This window comes from Danio aesculapii, chromosome 1 (genome assembly GCF_903798145.1).
Source record: "Danio aesculapii chromosome 1, fDanAes4.1, whole genome shotgun sequence".
Lineage (NCBI taxonomy): Eukaryota > Metazoa > Chordata > Actinopteri > Cypriniformes > Danionidae > Danio > Danio aesculapii.
The window spans coordinates 24,980,779-24,998,004 of record NC_079435.1 but is presented as its reverse complement, the minus strand read 5'-3'; the positions used below and the strand labels follow the sequence as shown (position 1 = coordinate 24,998,004).

The window sequence follows — 17,226 nt, the reverse complement described above, 5'->3', positions numbered from 1 at the left end:
GATTTGATTGGACAGGAATCACAGGACTGATTTTTCTAATCCCCATAGACAAGAAAAAATAAAGTAGTGACTGCAGGTTGAAGGAAAGTAGTGGAATAAAAGTACTGATACAGCACTAAAAATGTACTCAAGGGAAAGTAAAAGTACGCATTTTTAAAACTATTCAGTAAATTACAATTCCTGAGAAAAACTACTCAATTACAGTAGTTTGAGTATTTGTAATTTGTTACTTTACACCACTGCTTAAATCCTCATTTGTATAGAAAGAAATGAACAGTCAATGTTTGTATGATCCTTATAACTGTGTAACACTGCGAACAAACTGATTCTGTTTTGTCTTGAGATTTTATGCCTTGCATCTGACAATCATATTAAACAAATCAGTCGCCTACAGTATTCCACATTAGCACATGCCTTAATCAGCATGTATTAGCAAAGTATACTACATATTACCATCTGTGTGTTTTCTGCATGGCCTCAGCGGTCTGTGGGCACGTTGGGCAGGGTGCCAGAGGTGAAACAGGAAGGAGATGTGTTCTTGGAAGAGATTGAGACAGTGTTGGCTTCCAGACCTCTAAAATTCCTCTTTGTAGATGAAGCGCCCTTTTGCACTCTTGTTTATTTCCCCCAACTTCCATTTATAGAGACCGTACAAAAAAAAAGGGGGGGGGGGGGGGGGCAGTGCCTGGACTAGCAATTTTAGACGTACCATCAAAAGGTTAGCAGATCTGCAACGTCATGCTAATTAATGGGATCTACCGTTTACTTCAGTGGTGTTTCTTTAAGGGCGTAAAAGTGGGGCATTGAGCCCAGAGCTCAACAGGCTCGAAGATCTTACGTTTATAGCAGGAAAACAAATCGCGCTAAGTGCTGGAACGAAAGGAAAATGGATGGTTGGCTCTGCCCGCACAGTCACAAAAACATAAGATAATAAGTAAGGCTCTGTGTACGTACCGCGGGGACAGGAAGCAGGGGTGGATTCAACTAGGTGCTATGACGCTAACACCACAATATGCTGTTGCTACAGCATTACTGCCGCCTACTCAGATAGACAGCATGCACACAGGTTAGAGCTGACAGGGAAACTCTCCAACTACTGTAAATCACACTTTGTCCCAGTAGCTCAGGCAAGGGATGCAGCCAAGCTTGACTAGCCAGCCACCCAGAAAGACGGAGAGAATATGAGGGGGTGTGAGAGAGAGTGGAGGAGGTATGTGTGTGTGTGGCTGGGGGGTGAGGAAGTGAGGGGGGCTCGGAGAAAAGGGATGGCTTTTTTACAGTGATACCGGGTTGACAGCAGCTTGGCAGTGGCGCCCACGGCACTGCCTGCTTGGATCCAAGCCTGTCACTCAAGACAAGGGCACTAATCAGGATTGGTCCCGGTTTCTTCCTGAAGAATGGGGGTGGCAGTTTTGCAGCCATTAGAGCTGGAGAGGAGAGTGGGGGATAGAGCGGTGGCACAGCAGGAGAGGCTAACCTCATTTACATGCAGGTCCTGGAGGAGAGGGAGCTGATTCCTTTTCCAATCTCCATGTTAAACGGTGGCCGGGGCGGCCGATGGTTAGCGCCGCATTGTTCGGTCCTAGCGCTCTTTGTCACTCTGATAGCCATCTCGTTCTTTCTTCTTTTTTTTTTGTGCCGAAGGTAAAGACGTACGAGCAAGATAACGCAGACTGCCCCCACGTATATGACTGAAAACGTGCCGTGTCAAAGGAGAAAACGGCAATAGTTGTTCACCTCTCCCCTTTCCTTCGCTTCACGTCAGTGTTACCAGGTGCTTCTAATTCAACCCTACAGTATCTGGGTGACAAATGATTGCAAAAAAATATGATCACTATGACAACCGTAACTGTGCCTTTGGAGAGCACATCGAGGCAACATTTTGTGCCTAACCTTAGTGCTTCATTTAAGAGTCTCTGCATAGAAGACGACTAAATGACGACAAGGGCAAACTGTGCCCGCTGAAATACGAGTGTGATGTACAGCAGTGGGGGACTGAGAGAGGAATAAAAAAAACAAAGTCCACCGTGCATGCCAAATGGGAACTACTTCATAGAGAGCGTTTAGGATAATCTATAAAACTATAATGAAGAATCTGTAGCTGAGCGAACAGCAGAATTATAGTCTGATTCAACAGCATTCTTTAAAGCAGTTTACTCAAATGACGGCACAGCCAATCAATAGTGGCGTTTAAAAAATGAGCGCTTCACCAATACTAAGATTCTACTGATACTGAGATACTATTAATACTGGCAATGGACAACAATAGCTGATGAAGGGCCGATATTATCAATATTAGATTAAAAAATGGATTGAAAGATAAAAGCCTTACTGTAAGTGTTTCATTTGGTTTGGTTCAACAAATTGAACTTATTTCAGCTTTTATATTTTAGGATTAAATATTAGCTTTTGGTCACACTTTATTTTGATGGTCCGTTTGTTGAATTTAAGTTACATTGCATCTACATGCCAACTATTTCTCATTAGATTATAAGTAGACTGTTAGGTTGGGTTTAGGGTTAGTGTAAGTTGACGTGTACATGCAAAGTTTTTAATAGTCAGTTAAATGTCTGTTGAAGGAACAGTATCAACAGTATCTACTAATACTCAATAGGCCATCAAAATAAAGTGTTACTTAGCTTTTCATCAACTCACAAACCCCCTGCAGTTCACTCAGTTTGCAAAGCCATGATAATATGAAAGTGGATATTTATTATGGGGTTTGCTACAGATTGCCACAGCATTTAACTGTGTAAATGAATAACCAGTGTTTTAAAGATTAAATTGCTGTAAGAGCAGGTGTTTACAACTGAGAAATTAGCATGTACAACTAAAAATATACAATATAAGCCAATTCAGATCCATTTAAACAAATATTGTCCTGATGTTGACACAGTCTCTTAAAGGGCGAGCGCTCCTGAATTAGGAGTGCACTTTAAGGGTCACCTAAAATTGCCAAAAATACTCAAACAAAAGAAGAGAAAAAAATACAAAAGTAAATGAGCAATTACAGTGTTATGGATGTGATATTTGCAGTAATAACATGAAACTTAAATTCACAAAGAATGTATATGTTATCAGTATATTTAGACATCTGTTTTTCAAAACAACTAATCACAGAATTAAGGAATAAAAAAGAACATTTATCATAATTGAAATGAGAGAAATAAACATGCAAGACATGCGGATTTATAGTAAACAAAATTAACTTGTAGAAATTCTTTCAATTAAACTGCACATGCCAAAATAAATAATGTTATTCAAATGATAAGAGTTGGCTCTTTACAGAACAACAATTTTTATTTTATTTTACTTTTTTGTATTTATGAGGAAAAAGCTCTGTTATGGATGTGACATCTCTCCATTACTGATGCGACAGGTGTGAAATTGATATTTGTGTGACGTTGGTATTTCAAATAAAATAGTTTGAAAACTTTAACAGAGACATTTTTCTCTGATGCCTTATTTTTACTGAGCCTGATTTATCCTCGACTCGTCCGCTAGTTCGCTTGAGTGCGCACGGCGAATGTGACATCATCTCGGAGTATGTGGAGATTCGCTTTGGGTGAGCACGACATAATTTTGGCTGGCGGAGTGCACAAAATTTTTTGAGAGTCAAGCGAATAGTTCACGCAGCGCATTTCATTTAAGTTGCATATGAAACACTATGAAGAGATTTTGCCTGAAAGAGCTCCGCGTGTTCAGACATCTATGATCCGTCCTTGTGTGATCACAGAGATAACCTGATGAGCAATAATTCTTGGCTAGAAATTGCAACAGCCGTGGAAAAGGAGGAAGGTTTTTGTTAAAAAGTTTAGAAAAACTTGAGGGATAAGTTTGTTAAAACCAAAAAGAGAGGCCATGGCAATAGTAGAGACCCAGGTGGTTTAATACACAATTAAAGAATATGTTTTTCCACCATTCATGTTTTACACTGATGTATCTATATATTACAAAGTTGAATTTAAAAGAATTTAATACTTATAAAACTAAAATGAAGAAACAAAATTATTTCTTTGAAACCTATCGCTTTCAAAAAAACCTATCGGTTTCTAAAAAAAGTTTTGTTTTTTACCCAGACATTTAAAAAGAATATATTTTAGAGCAGTGAGCACAATACCTTGATACTGTGAAACCGTGATAATTATATCCAAGGTTATCATACCGTCAGAATCTTATACCGGCCTATGCCTATTGGTGATAATGGTCAGGAATGTTGGACCATTTTTGTCTTAGCATATCAGAAGAGGACACAAACTAGCCAGGCAATAATCTGTGAATTGTAAAGTGGGCTAAATCTATAAAAAATGTCAGTATTGTTTTGGCTTTTATTTTTGCCATAATAAAAATATATGTGTAGATTGTAAATCATTAATGGTTAAAAAAAATATTTGATCATTAAAATAAATAATCAAAATAATTGGTTTAAAAATCTTGAATGATATTAATGATATGACGTAGTTGCAGAAACTTCCTACTTTTATGTTTATGTTTATCCGTCTGACTTTACGGTGGGGTTTTTTTGACCACCCCCAGACGTTTTAAAGAATATCTCAATGGCGAACACATCAAGTATAAAAGTCTTGTCCATTTCGTGTCCATTTTCATGTTCAAGTGCGCACACAATCAGCGGAGGTCCGCAACGTGGCGCAAGTAGGGCTGGCTGGCTTAATCGAAAAAGTAATCGAAATCAAGTTAAAATGTTCAATTTATCGAGATTTAGATTTTAGGCCAAATAGCCCAGCCCTAGGCGCCAGGCAATATATATATCAGCCTTCAAATACAAGCCAACACAAACAACTTAGAAAGGATTTCACTATATTTTTCCATGGCAAGGTTGACATTTGCATGGAATAGCTCAAAAGCAAATTCCAAATACTTCTAATTGTTCATTCATTCAGTCATTTCCTTCAGTTTAGTGTCTTTTTATCAGGCATCACCACAATGGAATGGACCGCCAACTAATCCAGCATATGTTTTACGCAGCGGATGCCCTTCCAGCTATAACCCAGTACTGAGAAACACCCATACACACGCATTCTCACACACACGATCATACTACGGCCAATTTTGTTTATCGAATTCACCTATAGCGCATGCCTTTGGACTGTGCGGGAAAGCGGAGCACCCAGATTTAACCCACGTCAAAACAGGGAGAACATGCAAACTCCCCACAGAAATGCCAACTATCCCAGCCGGGACTCGAATCAGTGACCTTCTTGAGCCAAACTACTGAGCCACCGTGCTGTTTTATTAGTAATTGTTTTGGGCCTAATAATGTTGTACATGATATTGTGCCATCGAATGTTTTATCCTTTATTAAATATCTATTTTTATTTTGTTTATTAAGTTAAACAAAAGCCATTTCCACTCAGTAGCTCATGCTTTTATTTACCTTTAATGATTCAGTCTCAGTGTGCAAGCTAAAGGTTCAGTATTTTGTAACGTACAAATTTGCAACCCTTCAGTTTCCAACCTTGAGTTTTAGGCACCATACAATTCCACCAATATGCTCAGAACTTCATCCAAATAGCAAGCTTTAAAATTAAAAGAACAGGTACCAGTTTCACCTCACCAACATCCATATTTGACCGGGCCTCCCAGCCCAATACTAAACAGCTTCTGAGCACCGACCTCGCCATAACAACCAAACATGAAAACCGGAGCTTCGCATCAAGGTCGGGAGTAATCAAACATACTGTGAAGTCATCTGCAAATGCGAAGGACGTTTTTTACACCGGGGGCCGAGCAGGTCTAAGACACCCACCTACGTTTTAAGCCTCGTAAATCAGCGTAAGACATAGTGACAATAGCTTTCACAGAGATGACTTCACATCATGAATATAATATCTCGCCTTTGTAAAGCAGCCAAACACCTCTACACTTGCCGATGATATACCGTTTCCCTTGGAGGCTGTCAATACCTCAGGGTGCCACTACTCTGTGTCTGTTTCCTTCCTGGCACTTTTAATCTTCTCAGCTATAAAACAGTCCCGTCTCCAGAAAAACCCTTAGAACACAGCTGCTAGTCCGCTAGTTAAACTCATTAACATGCGTATGTTCTCTGTGCTGGATGGTACAGTCTATCTTAGAGACATGATAGAGGTAATGTTAGCGTTGCGCCTGATAAATACCCAAATTAAAATAAAAAACTCATCAAGCACATTTATTTTAAAATAGAATATGACCGAATTTTATTTTGATTATACATTAACACATATTCACATCTAGGCGTAAATGAGCTCCATTTCAGAACTACACTGGTGTCTCTTGACGCTAATGATGACAATGATAGTAATTACCTTCATTATTATTGTTGTGTAATTACTATGATTATGATCACCGAATGATTGTGAGAGTAAATTGTCAATCTTGGAATTTTTGGGTGCTACTTTGTTGGCGTGGAATCAGCCACCCCAATCACAACAAGCAAAGAAAAAAAAACTCAAGTAGGCCTAATGGAACTGATCAGGATTGGGATAGTCTATTAAAGCTGATCGCACTCAATAAAGGTGGCCATCTGGAGTCCGTTCACAGATGAAGAAGGAAAACATAAACGATTCGCTCAATTCTAGTTTCGGTGGAACCTCATTGCTTCAAGGAACAGAAATCAAGGGCTCAGAATTTTGGCTGCAAAGTAAATAAATAAATCAATAGCTAAAAACAGCAAATGGGTTGTATACAGTGTGCATGCGTGGTAGGGTTGGGCGATGTCGACCAATTTAGCATCATACTATGTCTAATGTGAAACATCTCGATTGAGGATGGCATCGTCATAGGCAGCAGTGAATTAATTATTTATGACTAATTAATTAATTCATAACAAATTAACTATTTGTAGCCTACCGTTTCAACTACCTGACCCACATGGTCGTTGTTTTACCCATAAGTAATTAAATCATAAATAAAGAAAGGTAAGTTACACACAAATAACCACCTGTCAATCACTTTTTCCGCGGGACTCTGGCATGAATAGACAGAGTGATCTGTGTTGTTTTCTTATCTCCAGCTGTACATTCTTGAAAAACTGTCCGACGTGCACTACTCTATAGGGTTTTGTTCTCAAAGCACCCCATACTGACTGCCTGGAGCTCAGACGTGTGCGTATGCTACAACGCATGCCTGTGTGTGTGTGGTCACGTGATGTGCGTTTTCAGCTGTATTGTGTAGAAGGAGGCCTTTTTTTTAGAAATGCTAGATGAAACTGCAGTGTGGACGTGGATTGTTTTCATTCTAAAATGCCATGTTAAAAATAGAACGTATTAGTGTAAACGGGGCCTAAGTGTGTATTTTTCGTGAGTGGGTAGCTGCTCCGACAGGGGCCGGGCGGAGGATGGCGATGCAGGCTCAGCATTTTGATGTCTATCGGCCATCAGCGATGGACTGAATGAACTGTGCTCAATAGGGTATTTGCACAGACTTTTAATTTCAGCCAGCCAGCCTCATCACTTGCGGTATACTGTTTTTCCATAATAAAATTGCAACAATTAAGATCTGATTTCTTTAAAAATCTAAAGTAAATATAAAAAACCTCAGTATTTTCAATGGAGTTTCTGCGCTATTGAGAATTGTTTTGACTACTGTGAACTAGAGCTGCACGATTAATCAAAAAAAAGATTGTGATCTCAATTCGAGCCTACACACAATCTTAATTACGCTTCTCTATGATTCAGCCAAATATATTTTCAAGATCAGGAATAATGCATAAAGGCAGTCTCACCGGTCTTCACATTGTTTTATATATGTTGCTCAGCAACATGGACACCTTCAAATGATGTTAAAAGTGTCACATACTATATTTATAAGGTATAATTCAAATGTCGTTTCTGTCTTCATGTAATGATGTATTCGTGGCCACAGAATCAAACGTAAGCTGTCGCACTGTTTGTTTACTACCGAGAGGATGCGTGCAAGCCCACCAATGATGTCTACTTTGGTGAACAGAACCTGAATAGGCTGTGAATAACAGGTAATACAGTTGTAAATAAAGTTCAGTTTGTTGCACAGAGTAATCGTTTGAGAGCTGCGCGGGAAGTATGATTTGCATGTATGTTTTTTTTTCTCAAAGTGACGGCAGCCATGAAATGAGCATAGTGAAAGTGAAACCAAAAGCGTGCGCAACATTTAAATGATCATATCGCATGTTAGAGTTATGATTATGGCAACCATTTGATATATTTTTCTTTCATAGCGAACACACAGTTGTGCATGAAAATAAATGTTCACTGGGTCAGTATAACTACTCCAGCCTATATAATGTACATTGAATATGCAAGAGGAAATCTGATAATAACAAATGTCTCATTTTACCAGCGAAAAAAATGGTCTAAAAATGTTGTCAATGACAAGTGACAAGCATATGTCTCAAACATAAAAACTCAACTCTAGAATTATGAACAGTTGTAGTGTGGTGTTATCACTTTACTGTGATTTAACAGCCAGGACATATTTAAAGTCCACCTATCCAAGTCTTTACAAAATTTTGCCTTTTAAAGAGCAGTAGACCTACACATAGGCTCAATTTTATTGTTGTTGTTTTACCATGTTTGAGAAATAACAATAATAATAGCCTACTCATATTAGCCTTTATTTTACATCTACGGAATCGTCAGAAAATCAAGATCTTGATTTTAAGCAAAAAAAAAAATTGTGCTTCTCATTATAGCAAGAATCGTGCAGCCCTACTGTCAACAAGGAAAAAATTAAGATCTCAAGAATTATTTGATGAAAATTAAGAAAATACAGTGCTTCTGTAATACTACTGCTATTGAGTATAATATTAGTCTATTATTACTGGAATTTTTTTAAATGTCATTTATCTGTCATCAAACACTTATCCTCTAATGGGTTAGAAGGTTGTTTCAACCTTAATTGTATTTTGTCTCAATTACTTTAATGTAATGTGGACATCAGAATTATCAGGAAACGATTCTTATTTGCATTATGGCTGCTACATATCAGGTGTGCAATACTGTCTAATAATTGAACATGTCTGAGTCAATTGTTCTGCTTAAACTATGGTTGCAGCATGAAGAGACATTGATCAGATGTTTTATTAATACTTCACTGGGTATTGTCAATAAACACTGTAATGTGTTGGACGCATCTCATCCCAAACATCTGTTGGGATTTTAAAAAAATCATTTTAGAGCTAATAGCAGCAGAGGCATTAGCCGGGTGGGCCTAGTTGGCATTTCTGTGTGGGGTTTGTATGTTCTCCCCATGTTCGCATGTGTTTCCTGTGGGTGCTCCAGTTTCCCCCCACAGTCCAAAGACATGCAGTACAGGTGAATTGGATTAACTAAAATTTGCCATAGTGTATGAGTGTGTGTGAATGTGAGAGTGTATGGGTGTTTCCCAGTACTAGGTTGCATCTGCAGCGTAAAATAGCGTATATAGGAATAGATGGCGGTTCATTTCGCTGTGTTCACCCCTGATAAATAAGGCACTAAGCAGAAGGAAAATGAGTCAATAATATAAGATAATTCCAAAAAATCTAACCAAAGGTAAATAAGACATTTAAGCAGCATCAGCAGCATATGAGATGTCATATTTATTATATTATATTATTTGCAGTTTTTACAAAAATCTGAATATGATCCCACCCCCACAAAACACGCAGACGTAGTCCTAACTTTTGATCAGGCCTGTTGTATTTACCGTTCAAACACCTGGCACAAAAACCTGTGCCCATGAACCACAATAAGCAAAAGCAGGTCAAGTACAGGTAGGTCACATGCCAACCAAGCAACTACCATTACCATGAACAGTTGCTAACATGTAGCTTTCTCCAGTTATTATTGACCTCTGAGGCCTTTTTTAAGACATGACAACTGAGAACCAATCTTAAAAATATGACGGTGGCTTGTCTCTGCTCGTTCGCTGTCAAGTGAACAGACTGCTCTTTGATTCTGCCCAGTAAGCCTCATCTCATCTTAAGACAGACCCAGAGTACTGACTCATAAATCAAATCACAGTTTGGCATAGCTCTGCAGCCCGGGCCTGCGTCAGACCTGTCTGTTCGATCCCTTGTGCGGTGTGGCCCAGTATTAGCAGCCTGTTAAAGGTCTGTCCTGGAGGGGATGGATGCACTTGTGTGGTACAACAACACAGGAAAGTGCCTGGAGCTCTCCAGCAGCTCCCCCCACCCTTTCCCCAGCTGAACCAGCGAGCTGTTCCTTATGAACCACTGCCAACAGAATGCCTGCTATGAGCTGGTTATTACTCAGTGCTGGGCCGCCACTAGCCAAAGGGCTGCTCTCCGAGCTGTAGATCTCCATGTTGTGACTTGTCAACATGTGGAAAATCGTTACCCAGCTCAGGCACTTTTATTCCACACAGGCTCCAATTGAGACTTGGGTGGGTGAAACATTGTGTGCAGACTTTTTTCACTCAGAGTCTGCAATGCCTCATGTAACATATGGACAAAGGTGTGTTCTATGGTTAGGAAAAATATATATATATACATTTCCAAATGAGCATATTGACATAGTTATAGGGTTTGAACTTAAAGGATAGGACCAGTTCGGTGCAACAACAATAAAGATCTTTTGTTCTTACTCTTAATAAATGCATTTTAAATGTATAAAACACATTTCTAAGCATATGAAAGTATTACATTAAAATTTTAATCAAAATATTTCAAATTAAGAATATATACATAAATAAGTTTGGTTTAGGTTAGAATGTTGTTTTTAGAAGGATTATACTCACCATTTAAGGCTGCAGATCTTATTATTCAAATTCATTATAAAATTATTAATTATATATAATTATTCATAGGGGGACGTGGGTAGCAAGTTCGCCTGACAGCAAGAAGGTCACTGGTTCGAGCTTCGGCTGGGTCAGTTGGTGTTTCTGTGTGGAGTTTGCATGTTCTCCCAGTGTTTGCGTGGGTTTCCTCCAAAGTCCAAAGACATGTGGTACAGGTGAATTAGGTATGCTAAAACTGACCTTAGTGTATGAGTGTGTGAATAAGTGTGTGTTTCCCAGTATTGGGTTGCAGCTGGAAGGGCATCCGCTGCGTAAAACATATGCTGGATAAGTTGGCGGTTTATTCCGTTGAGGCGACTCCTGATTAATAAAGGGACTAAGTCGAAAAAGACAATAAATAAATGAATGATTATTCATAATGCATTTAAACTGAAATGAGTTTTAACTAAGTTTTATATTTTTATGTTTCACTTTATTTCTCCTGTTTATTACATTTGTATTTAATATTTTATATTAAATAAATATTTTATTAATTTGGGTGTACTGATTTCTGGATTGTGATTAAAAAGTTAGATTAGTTCCAATTTTTGCTTTAGTACTGTCCAGTATATGTACAAATACACTCACCAGCCACTTTATTAGGTACACCTGTCTAACATGACAGCAACTGAATGCATTTAGGCACATAGACATGGTCAAGATGATCTACTGCAGTTCAGGCTGAGCATCAGAATGGGGAAGAAAGGTAATTTAAGTGACTTTAAACGTGGCATAGTTGCTGACGGGCTGGTCTGAGTATTTCAAAAACTGCTGATCTACTGGGATTTTCACGCACAACCATATCTTGGGTTTACTGAGAATGGTCCGAAAAAGATAAATATCTGAGCTGATAGAAAGGGAACAGTAACTCAAATAACAACCGAGGTATGCAGAAGAGCATCTCTGAACGTACAGCATGTCGAACCTTGAGGCGGATGGGCTACAGCAGCAGAAGACCACACCGGGTGCACTCCTGTCAGCTAAGAACAGAAAACTGAGGCTACAATTCGTACAGGCTCACCAAAATTGGAAAATAGAAGATTGGAAAAACGTTGCCTGGTCTGATGAGTCTTGATTTCTGATTCGACATTCGGATGGTAGGGTCATAATTTGCAGTCAACAACATGAAAACATGGATCCACCCTGCCTTGTATCAACAGCTCAGGCTGCTAGTGGTTTTGTAATAATGTGGGGGATATTGTCTTGGCACACTTTTGGCTCATTAGTACGAATTGGGCATCCTCTCAACGCCACAGCCTGCCTGAGTATTGCTGCTGACCATGTCCATCCCTTTATGACCACAGTGTATCCATCTTCTGATGGCTACTTCCAGCAGGATAACATGCCATGTCATAAAGCGTGAATCATCTCAGACTGGTTTCTTGAACATGACAATGAGTTCACTGTATTTAAATGGCCTCCACAGTCACCAGATCTCATTCCAATAAAGCCTCTTTGAGATGTCGTGGAACAGGAGATTCACATCATGGATGTGCTGCTGACAAATCTGCAGCAACAGCACAATGCTATCATGTCAATGTGGACCAAAATCTCTGAGGAATATTTCCAGTACCTTGTTGAATCCATGACACGAAGAATTAAGGCAGTTTTGAAGGCAAAGGGGGTCCAACCAGGTACCAGTAAGGTGTACCTAATAAAGTGGCCGGTGAGTGTATATTATTGTAAAGTATCCTGCACTCATTTATGCTGAGCACTGTATATTAGGCATTACTCAAGTCATATGATCCTTCAGAAATTGCTCAATAAACATATATTATTATCACAGTTAAAAAAAGTAAATGAAATAAAATTTTGATTTATGTATATTTGTACTCATTATTTCTGAATAGTAAAACACATATGATTTTTTTTATTTTTGTAATTGCTGAACAATACATACAGTTTAAACTATAATACAAGAAACACTAGGAATTTATAAGCACTGATAACGAAATGAGAACACTAAGTGGCTTGTAATTTTAAACCCATACTGACGCTACCAAGTCTATTGGAGTCATTAAAGCCTCATAGTACATCCTTTCACCACACTCACAATTCCGCAAAAAAGCAGACAAGCAGAGTTCACAACCAAACGTTACAGAAAAGCAAACATTTATGTGTGATAGGTGTGATGGAAAAACATATATCAAATATCCTGAAGACTCAGTTGATCAAGACATCGTTCCTATTATTAGTCTCAATACAGTTCTGTCAGTTGGCACTCAACAACATACAATGCTATAATACCAGACCAAACCAGGCTTCAGTATGGCTGCTTATTTTAAAGATTCAAATTCTTTTAAATAATACATTAAACATGAATCTTGCACTTGATGAGCCAAGTCCGTTACAATCATCTCACCGTTCTACAAAAAAAAAGGTCTTAATTATGTCACCACAGTGCCTTTGACTGAGCACTCACAGCTCCACTACACCTGTGATGAAAGCCAGGCCGTCCAGCTAGCCAAATTAATCTAAATGTTCTGGTTCAGTATGCCTGGCTGAAGCCCCTTTTCTGTGTAAGCACTTGTTCAGGAGAGCATCCACCACCCTTCCCCTGCCCTTTAATTCATTTCTGAGAGGAAAGCCTGTGTATCATTATTCGCTTGAGCTCAAATGGGCAGACACCGGTGAGAGAGCCCGATCAAGTTGGTGGGGCAGGGGGAAGAAAGAGGAGGAGGAGGAGGGGGTATTCTTGGCAGATTTTTCCCTACAAATCAGATGCCAAGAGCGAAATGGAAACCTCCCCTCATTTTCCTTTCCCCTTAATCCAATGTTTTCAAGCCCAGGCCCAGCCAAGGTCATTATAATCATAGATGAGTGGAAAGGAGCCAGTGACCCACCATTACGGTAAGGTGGATAGTCACCCAGTCGAGCACACACACACTCTCTGCCATCGGTCTGTAATGGAGAGCCGAAATCCGTGCAATGCTCCAATTCCTCCATTTGCAAATGCAGATAACCTTAAAGATCATGTGTGTATAATGGAAATGGCCGGCTCCCATAGGGAGACATTTTAGCTGATGGCAAAGGTCAGGGTGAAAGAATGATACGGGCTATGTACTTGCACAAAATGGAGGCCTGCAAGTAAGACAAAGAACAGCAGAAAAGAAAATAGAAAAAAAGAGGTAACCTCAGTCGACCTCTCCACCTCACAGTGGAAAATGCTTAACAAAGCAGTGGCGTTTTTAACCTAGGCTCCCATCTCGCCATTAATTTACAGGAAGTTGGGTGAACTGTGACCTGCAGATTGAACAAAATGTATGAATTCTGGAAAAAGGAGTGCACGTCAGTGGTATAAAGGCCACGGTTTTGTAATCCCTGTGGTTTTCATTGTAGCACTGAAGCCAAAGGTCATATTTAACTGTCAAGAAGATCATCTGACTGTATCAAGGCCTTAATGCCCTCTTGCAAGTCTTGACCCATGCACATCGTGACGCAAGCACTCCTGAACTCTAGTTATGTATTCTTCAGAAAGGGAAGTGAAATAAACTCTTGCTTAAAACAAAAAAATAAGTCATAGCCTTTACATGGAAAAGAAAAACACCAGATGCCAGAGCAAACAAACTGCTTCAGCACATTAATTCCACCATCCTGGTCTTATATATTTTTAGCTTTTTAAGGCAGTGTTTAGCAATCATGAGATAAATTTAGATCAAGAATTGATCTAGTCATACGCCTCTCCGCTCACAGGTGTTATATCACAGAGAACGCAAACAGAAAGTAATGAAATGTGACATCACTCCTCCACGGCTGTATGAAAGGGCTGCGTGGGGCTCCACCAAACTGCTTTTGCTGACTGGGTGATTTTGATTCATTAATCAGTGGTGGAACAAGCAGCAGTAGTTGTTATATCTCAACAACTACTACTGTTACACTGATTATGAAAAGCCAGCAATAAGTACATTGTAATTACAGGCTTTTACACTATTTCCTGAGATAATATTCTATTCAAATAACTTTTGTCAATAAAAAGTTTAGTTGTTCTTGAGTCACGGTTTTGATCTGAACTGCAGGTGAATAAAATAAAGAGTTAACACTTGATGATGTACACAAATGTGATGGTTTTCTGAAGAAAGCTTTATGAACACAAAAAAGCAAACAAGAGACTTGAGGGTAGGAGAAAATAAAACCCTGACTTTCACAATAAAAGCCCCTAAAGGTACAGCTTTACTGGTTAATGACTATGTGCATAAGGATCCACTGTTATTACAGGTTTATGTGCTATTTCAAGAATTTCACTTTAAAAAGTTACTTTACGGCAAAATTCCATCACAATTATAATCCAGCATACTTACAAAGCAAACACACACACATCCCTGATGAATGACAAGCCTTATAAAGTTGTATTGAGCATGCTATTATAGGTCTTTTTAAGATATTCTCCTGAATTCTGTAAAACATTCAACAAGCAATAAGTCAACATATACCTTATCACTAATAGCACAAAAAGTGTAATTTGCTTTATTTTATGTTCCAAGTAGGCTACTCTGAATTGAACGAGCGCTGAAGAACTCTTTAAACCGAGCACAAACCACCGTGACAAGGTAAGTGGATGTAAACAAACGTGTTATGGCACTACGGAGCACACATTCCACAGTGTAAAGCAGCTAACATACAAGCAGGGGACTCCAGAGAGCAGCAAACTCTCAAAAGATAATATCCCTGACTTTCAAAAAAGTCTCAAAAGGCGCCGTTTCGCCGACACGCATGGAGATGCATTACGAGCGCTCGCTTTCGTGCACTTAAAGAACCACCGTGCCACATTTCGCCAATTCTTCTGATCGATGTTTTCCACACGCTACAGATCACGTCCCCTCTAGCGGCCGGCACACGCAACTGCAGCCGTTATTAGCGAGCTGATAAAAGCACAATGTTAACATCCAGCTACACAGGGTCAAATGAACAAATATCGCGATTAGTAATTCCAAGCGCAACGCGCGCAACGCAGCGGCTGCCGCGAGGTTCAAGTCGCACGCGCTTCGACGCGAGAGAAAAACGCGTTTCGCCTTTGTGCGTTATTGATCGCAGATTGTCTGCAATGAATGGCTGCATGAGGAAGGAAAAAAACCCTGAACTTCAGGTGACCGACCATGGCTTTGACACAGGCAGCCTGCAGACACGAACCCCACTGAACTGGGAGGGGTGGAAGAAAATACCTCAGCTTAAAAAAATCCCGCTCGACAAACGAAAGAAAGAAAGAAGGGGGGAAAAGTCGCGGACAAGCACACAGTTTCACATACGACCGCGGAAGGCGGAAAGTTGGTCGAACGTGTTTCGGGTGCATTTTTAAGTTGCGGGCTGCTGCTAGATAGCGCCGGAGCTAAGTAAAGGCAGGGGCACGGATGGAAGGCTGAGTCTGGCTCTCAGTCTGATCCGACTGACCCTTCATTTTATTGCAGCCAGATCCTCAGATCCTCCCCTTTCCCTTCCGCGCGACTCTGCCTCGCTCGCACGGACACATATAAGAAAAGACGCGCGGCCATAAGCGCCAAATAAGCGGCGATAACGCGAGCTTTACTGGCCGCAACCTTTAGGCGGAACGGGACCTTTATCGATTATCTGCAATTAAAGGCACCGCTAGTGCGCTCGCTCCGCTAGCCCCCTCATCGCCAACATGGCTGCCTAGCACAGACCTAAAAAAGGAGAAATAACCTCCGCCGTGCCTTTGTCTGTTTCACCTCTTTAACCCTAAACTACTGCGCAAAACACACAGAGACGCGCTAAAATCGCGCGGAATGAGAAAACGACTTACGTGAAGGCAGGCGCTTGGGTTGCTCCTGTTTCCTCCTTGGCATTTTCCCCCTTTTATCACATTCTCCTTCTTGTTTAGGGATATGAAGAAAAAAGGTCTTTTCCCATTGAAATTTTGCGAGGGAGCCTGATGGCAGGGACTTGTCGTGCACCTGGCTGTCCTCGGTTAAGTGTATTGTTGGGAACAGGGAAGAGTAGAGGAGGAGGTGCTGTTGTTGTTGCCGTGTCTTGACTATGGCTGCTCTCTGTAAGTGTGTGTCTCCGAGCCCCTAACTAACACTAATGCAGGGATCAAAGGGCAGCAACAGCAGAGCACACACACACACACATACACACACGCACGCACGCACGCACACACACACACTCACACGCACACGCTCTCACACACACACTCGCTCACTCACTCACAGAGAGAGGAGCTCGCCCGACAGAGAGACGAGAAAGGGACAAGGTGCCCCCAAGCTTTCAGGGTGTATACTTGACTGACCACGAAGGATTTTTTTTATTCGTTTATAAAATGGATTCTGACTGATGAATATTAAATGGGGTGGGGGGGGGGGGTCTTAACGTAACATACGATCTTTTTCAACGTGATGTAATGATTTAAACGTAAAATCAGATTTAAAATGACGTATAATATTTTACGTGTATCATTTTTTTTAGATTCTACAAATGTAAAATTGAATTTACTGTAACACTTTTTGTTTGTTGACATGAATT

The 17,226-nt window shown here is 40.1% G+C and overlaps 1 protein-coding gene across 5 annotated transcripts in view; it reads right to left on the bottom strand.

The window, feature by feature from the left end:
- znf827 (zinc finger protein 827) overlaps window positions 1-16,958 on the bottom strand; it is a 140,925-nt gene extending 123,967 nt beyond the window's left edge. For 3 of the 5 annotated variants that reach the window (XM_056457766.1, XM_056457775.1, XM_056457783.1), the window contains exon 1: window positions 16,508-16,956. In XM_056457766.1, coding sequence (XP_056313741.1) covers window positions 16,508-16,550 — 43 coding nt within the window. In that variant the 5' untranslated portion in view covers window positions 16,551-16,956. Of the gene's footprint in view, window positions 1-16,507 lie in introns of all 5 variants that reach the window. The other 2 variants (XM_056457800.1, XM_056457792.1) reach the window with 1 other exon arrangement.
- Window positions 16,959-17,226: the final 268 nt, after the last annotated feature.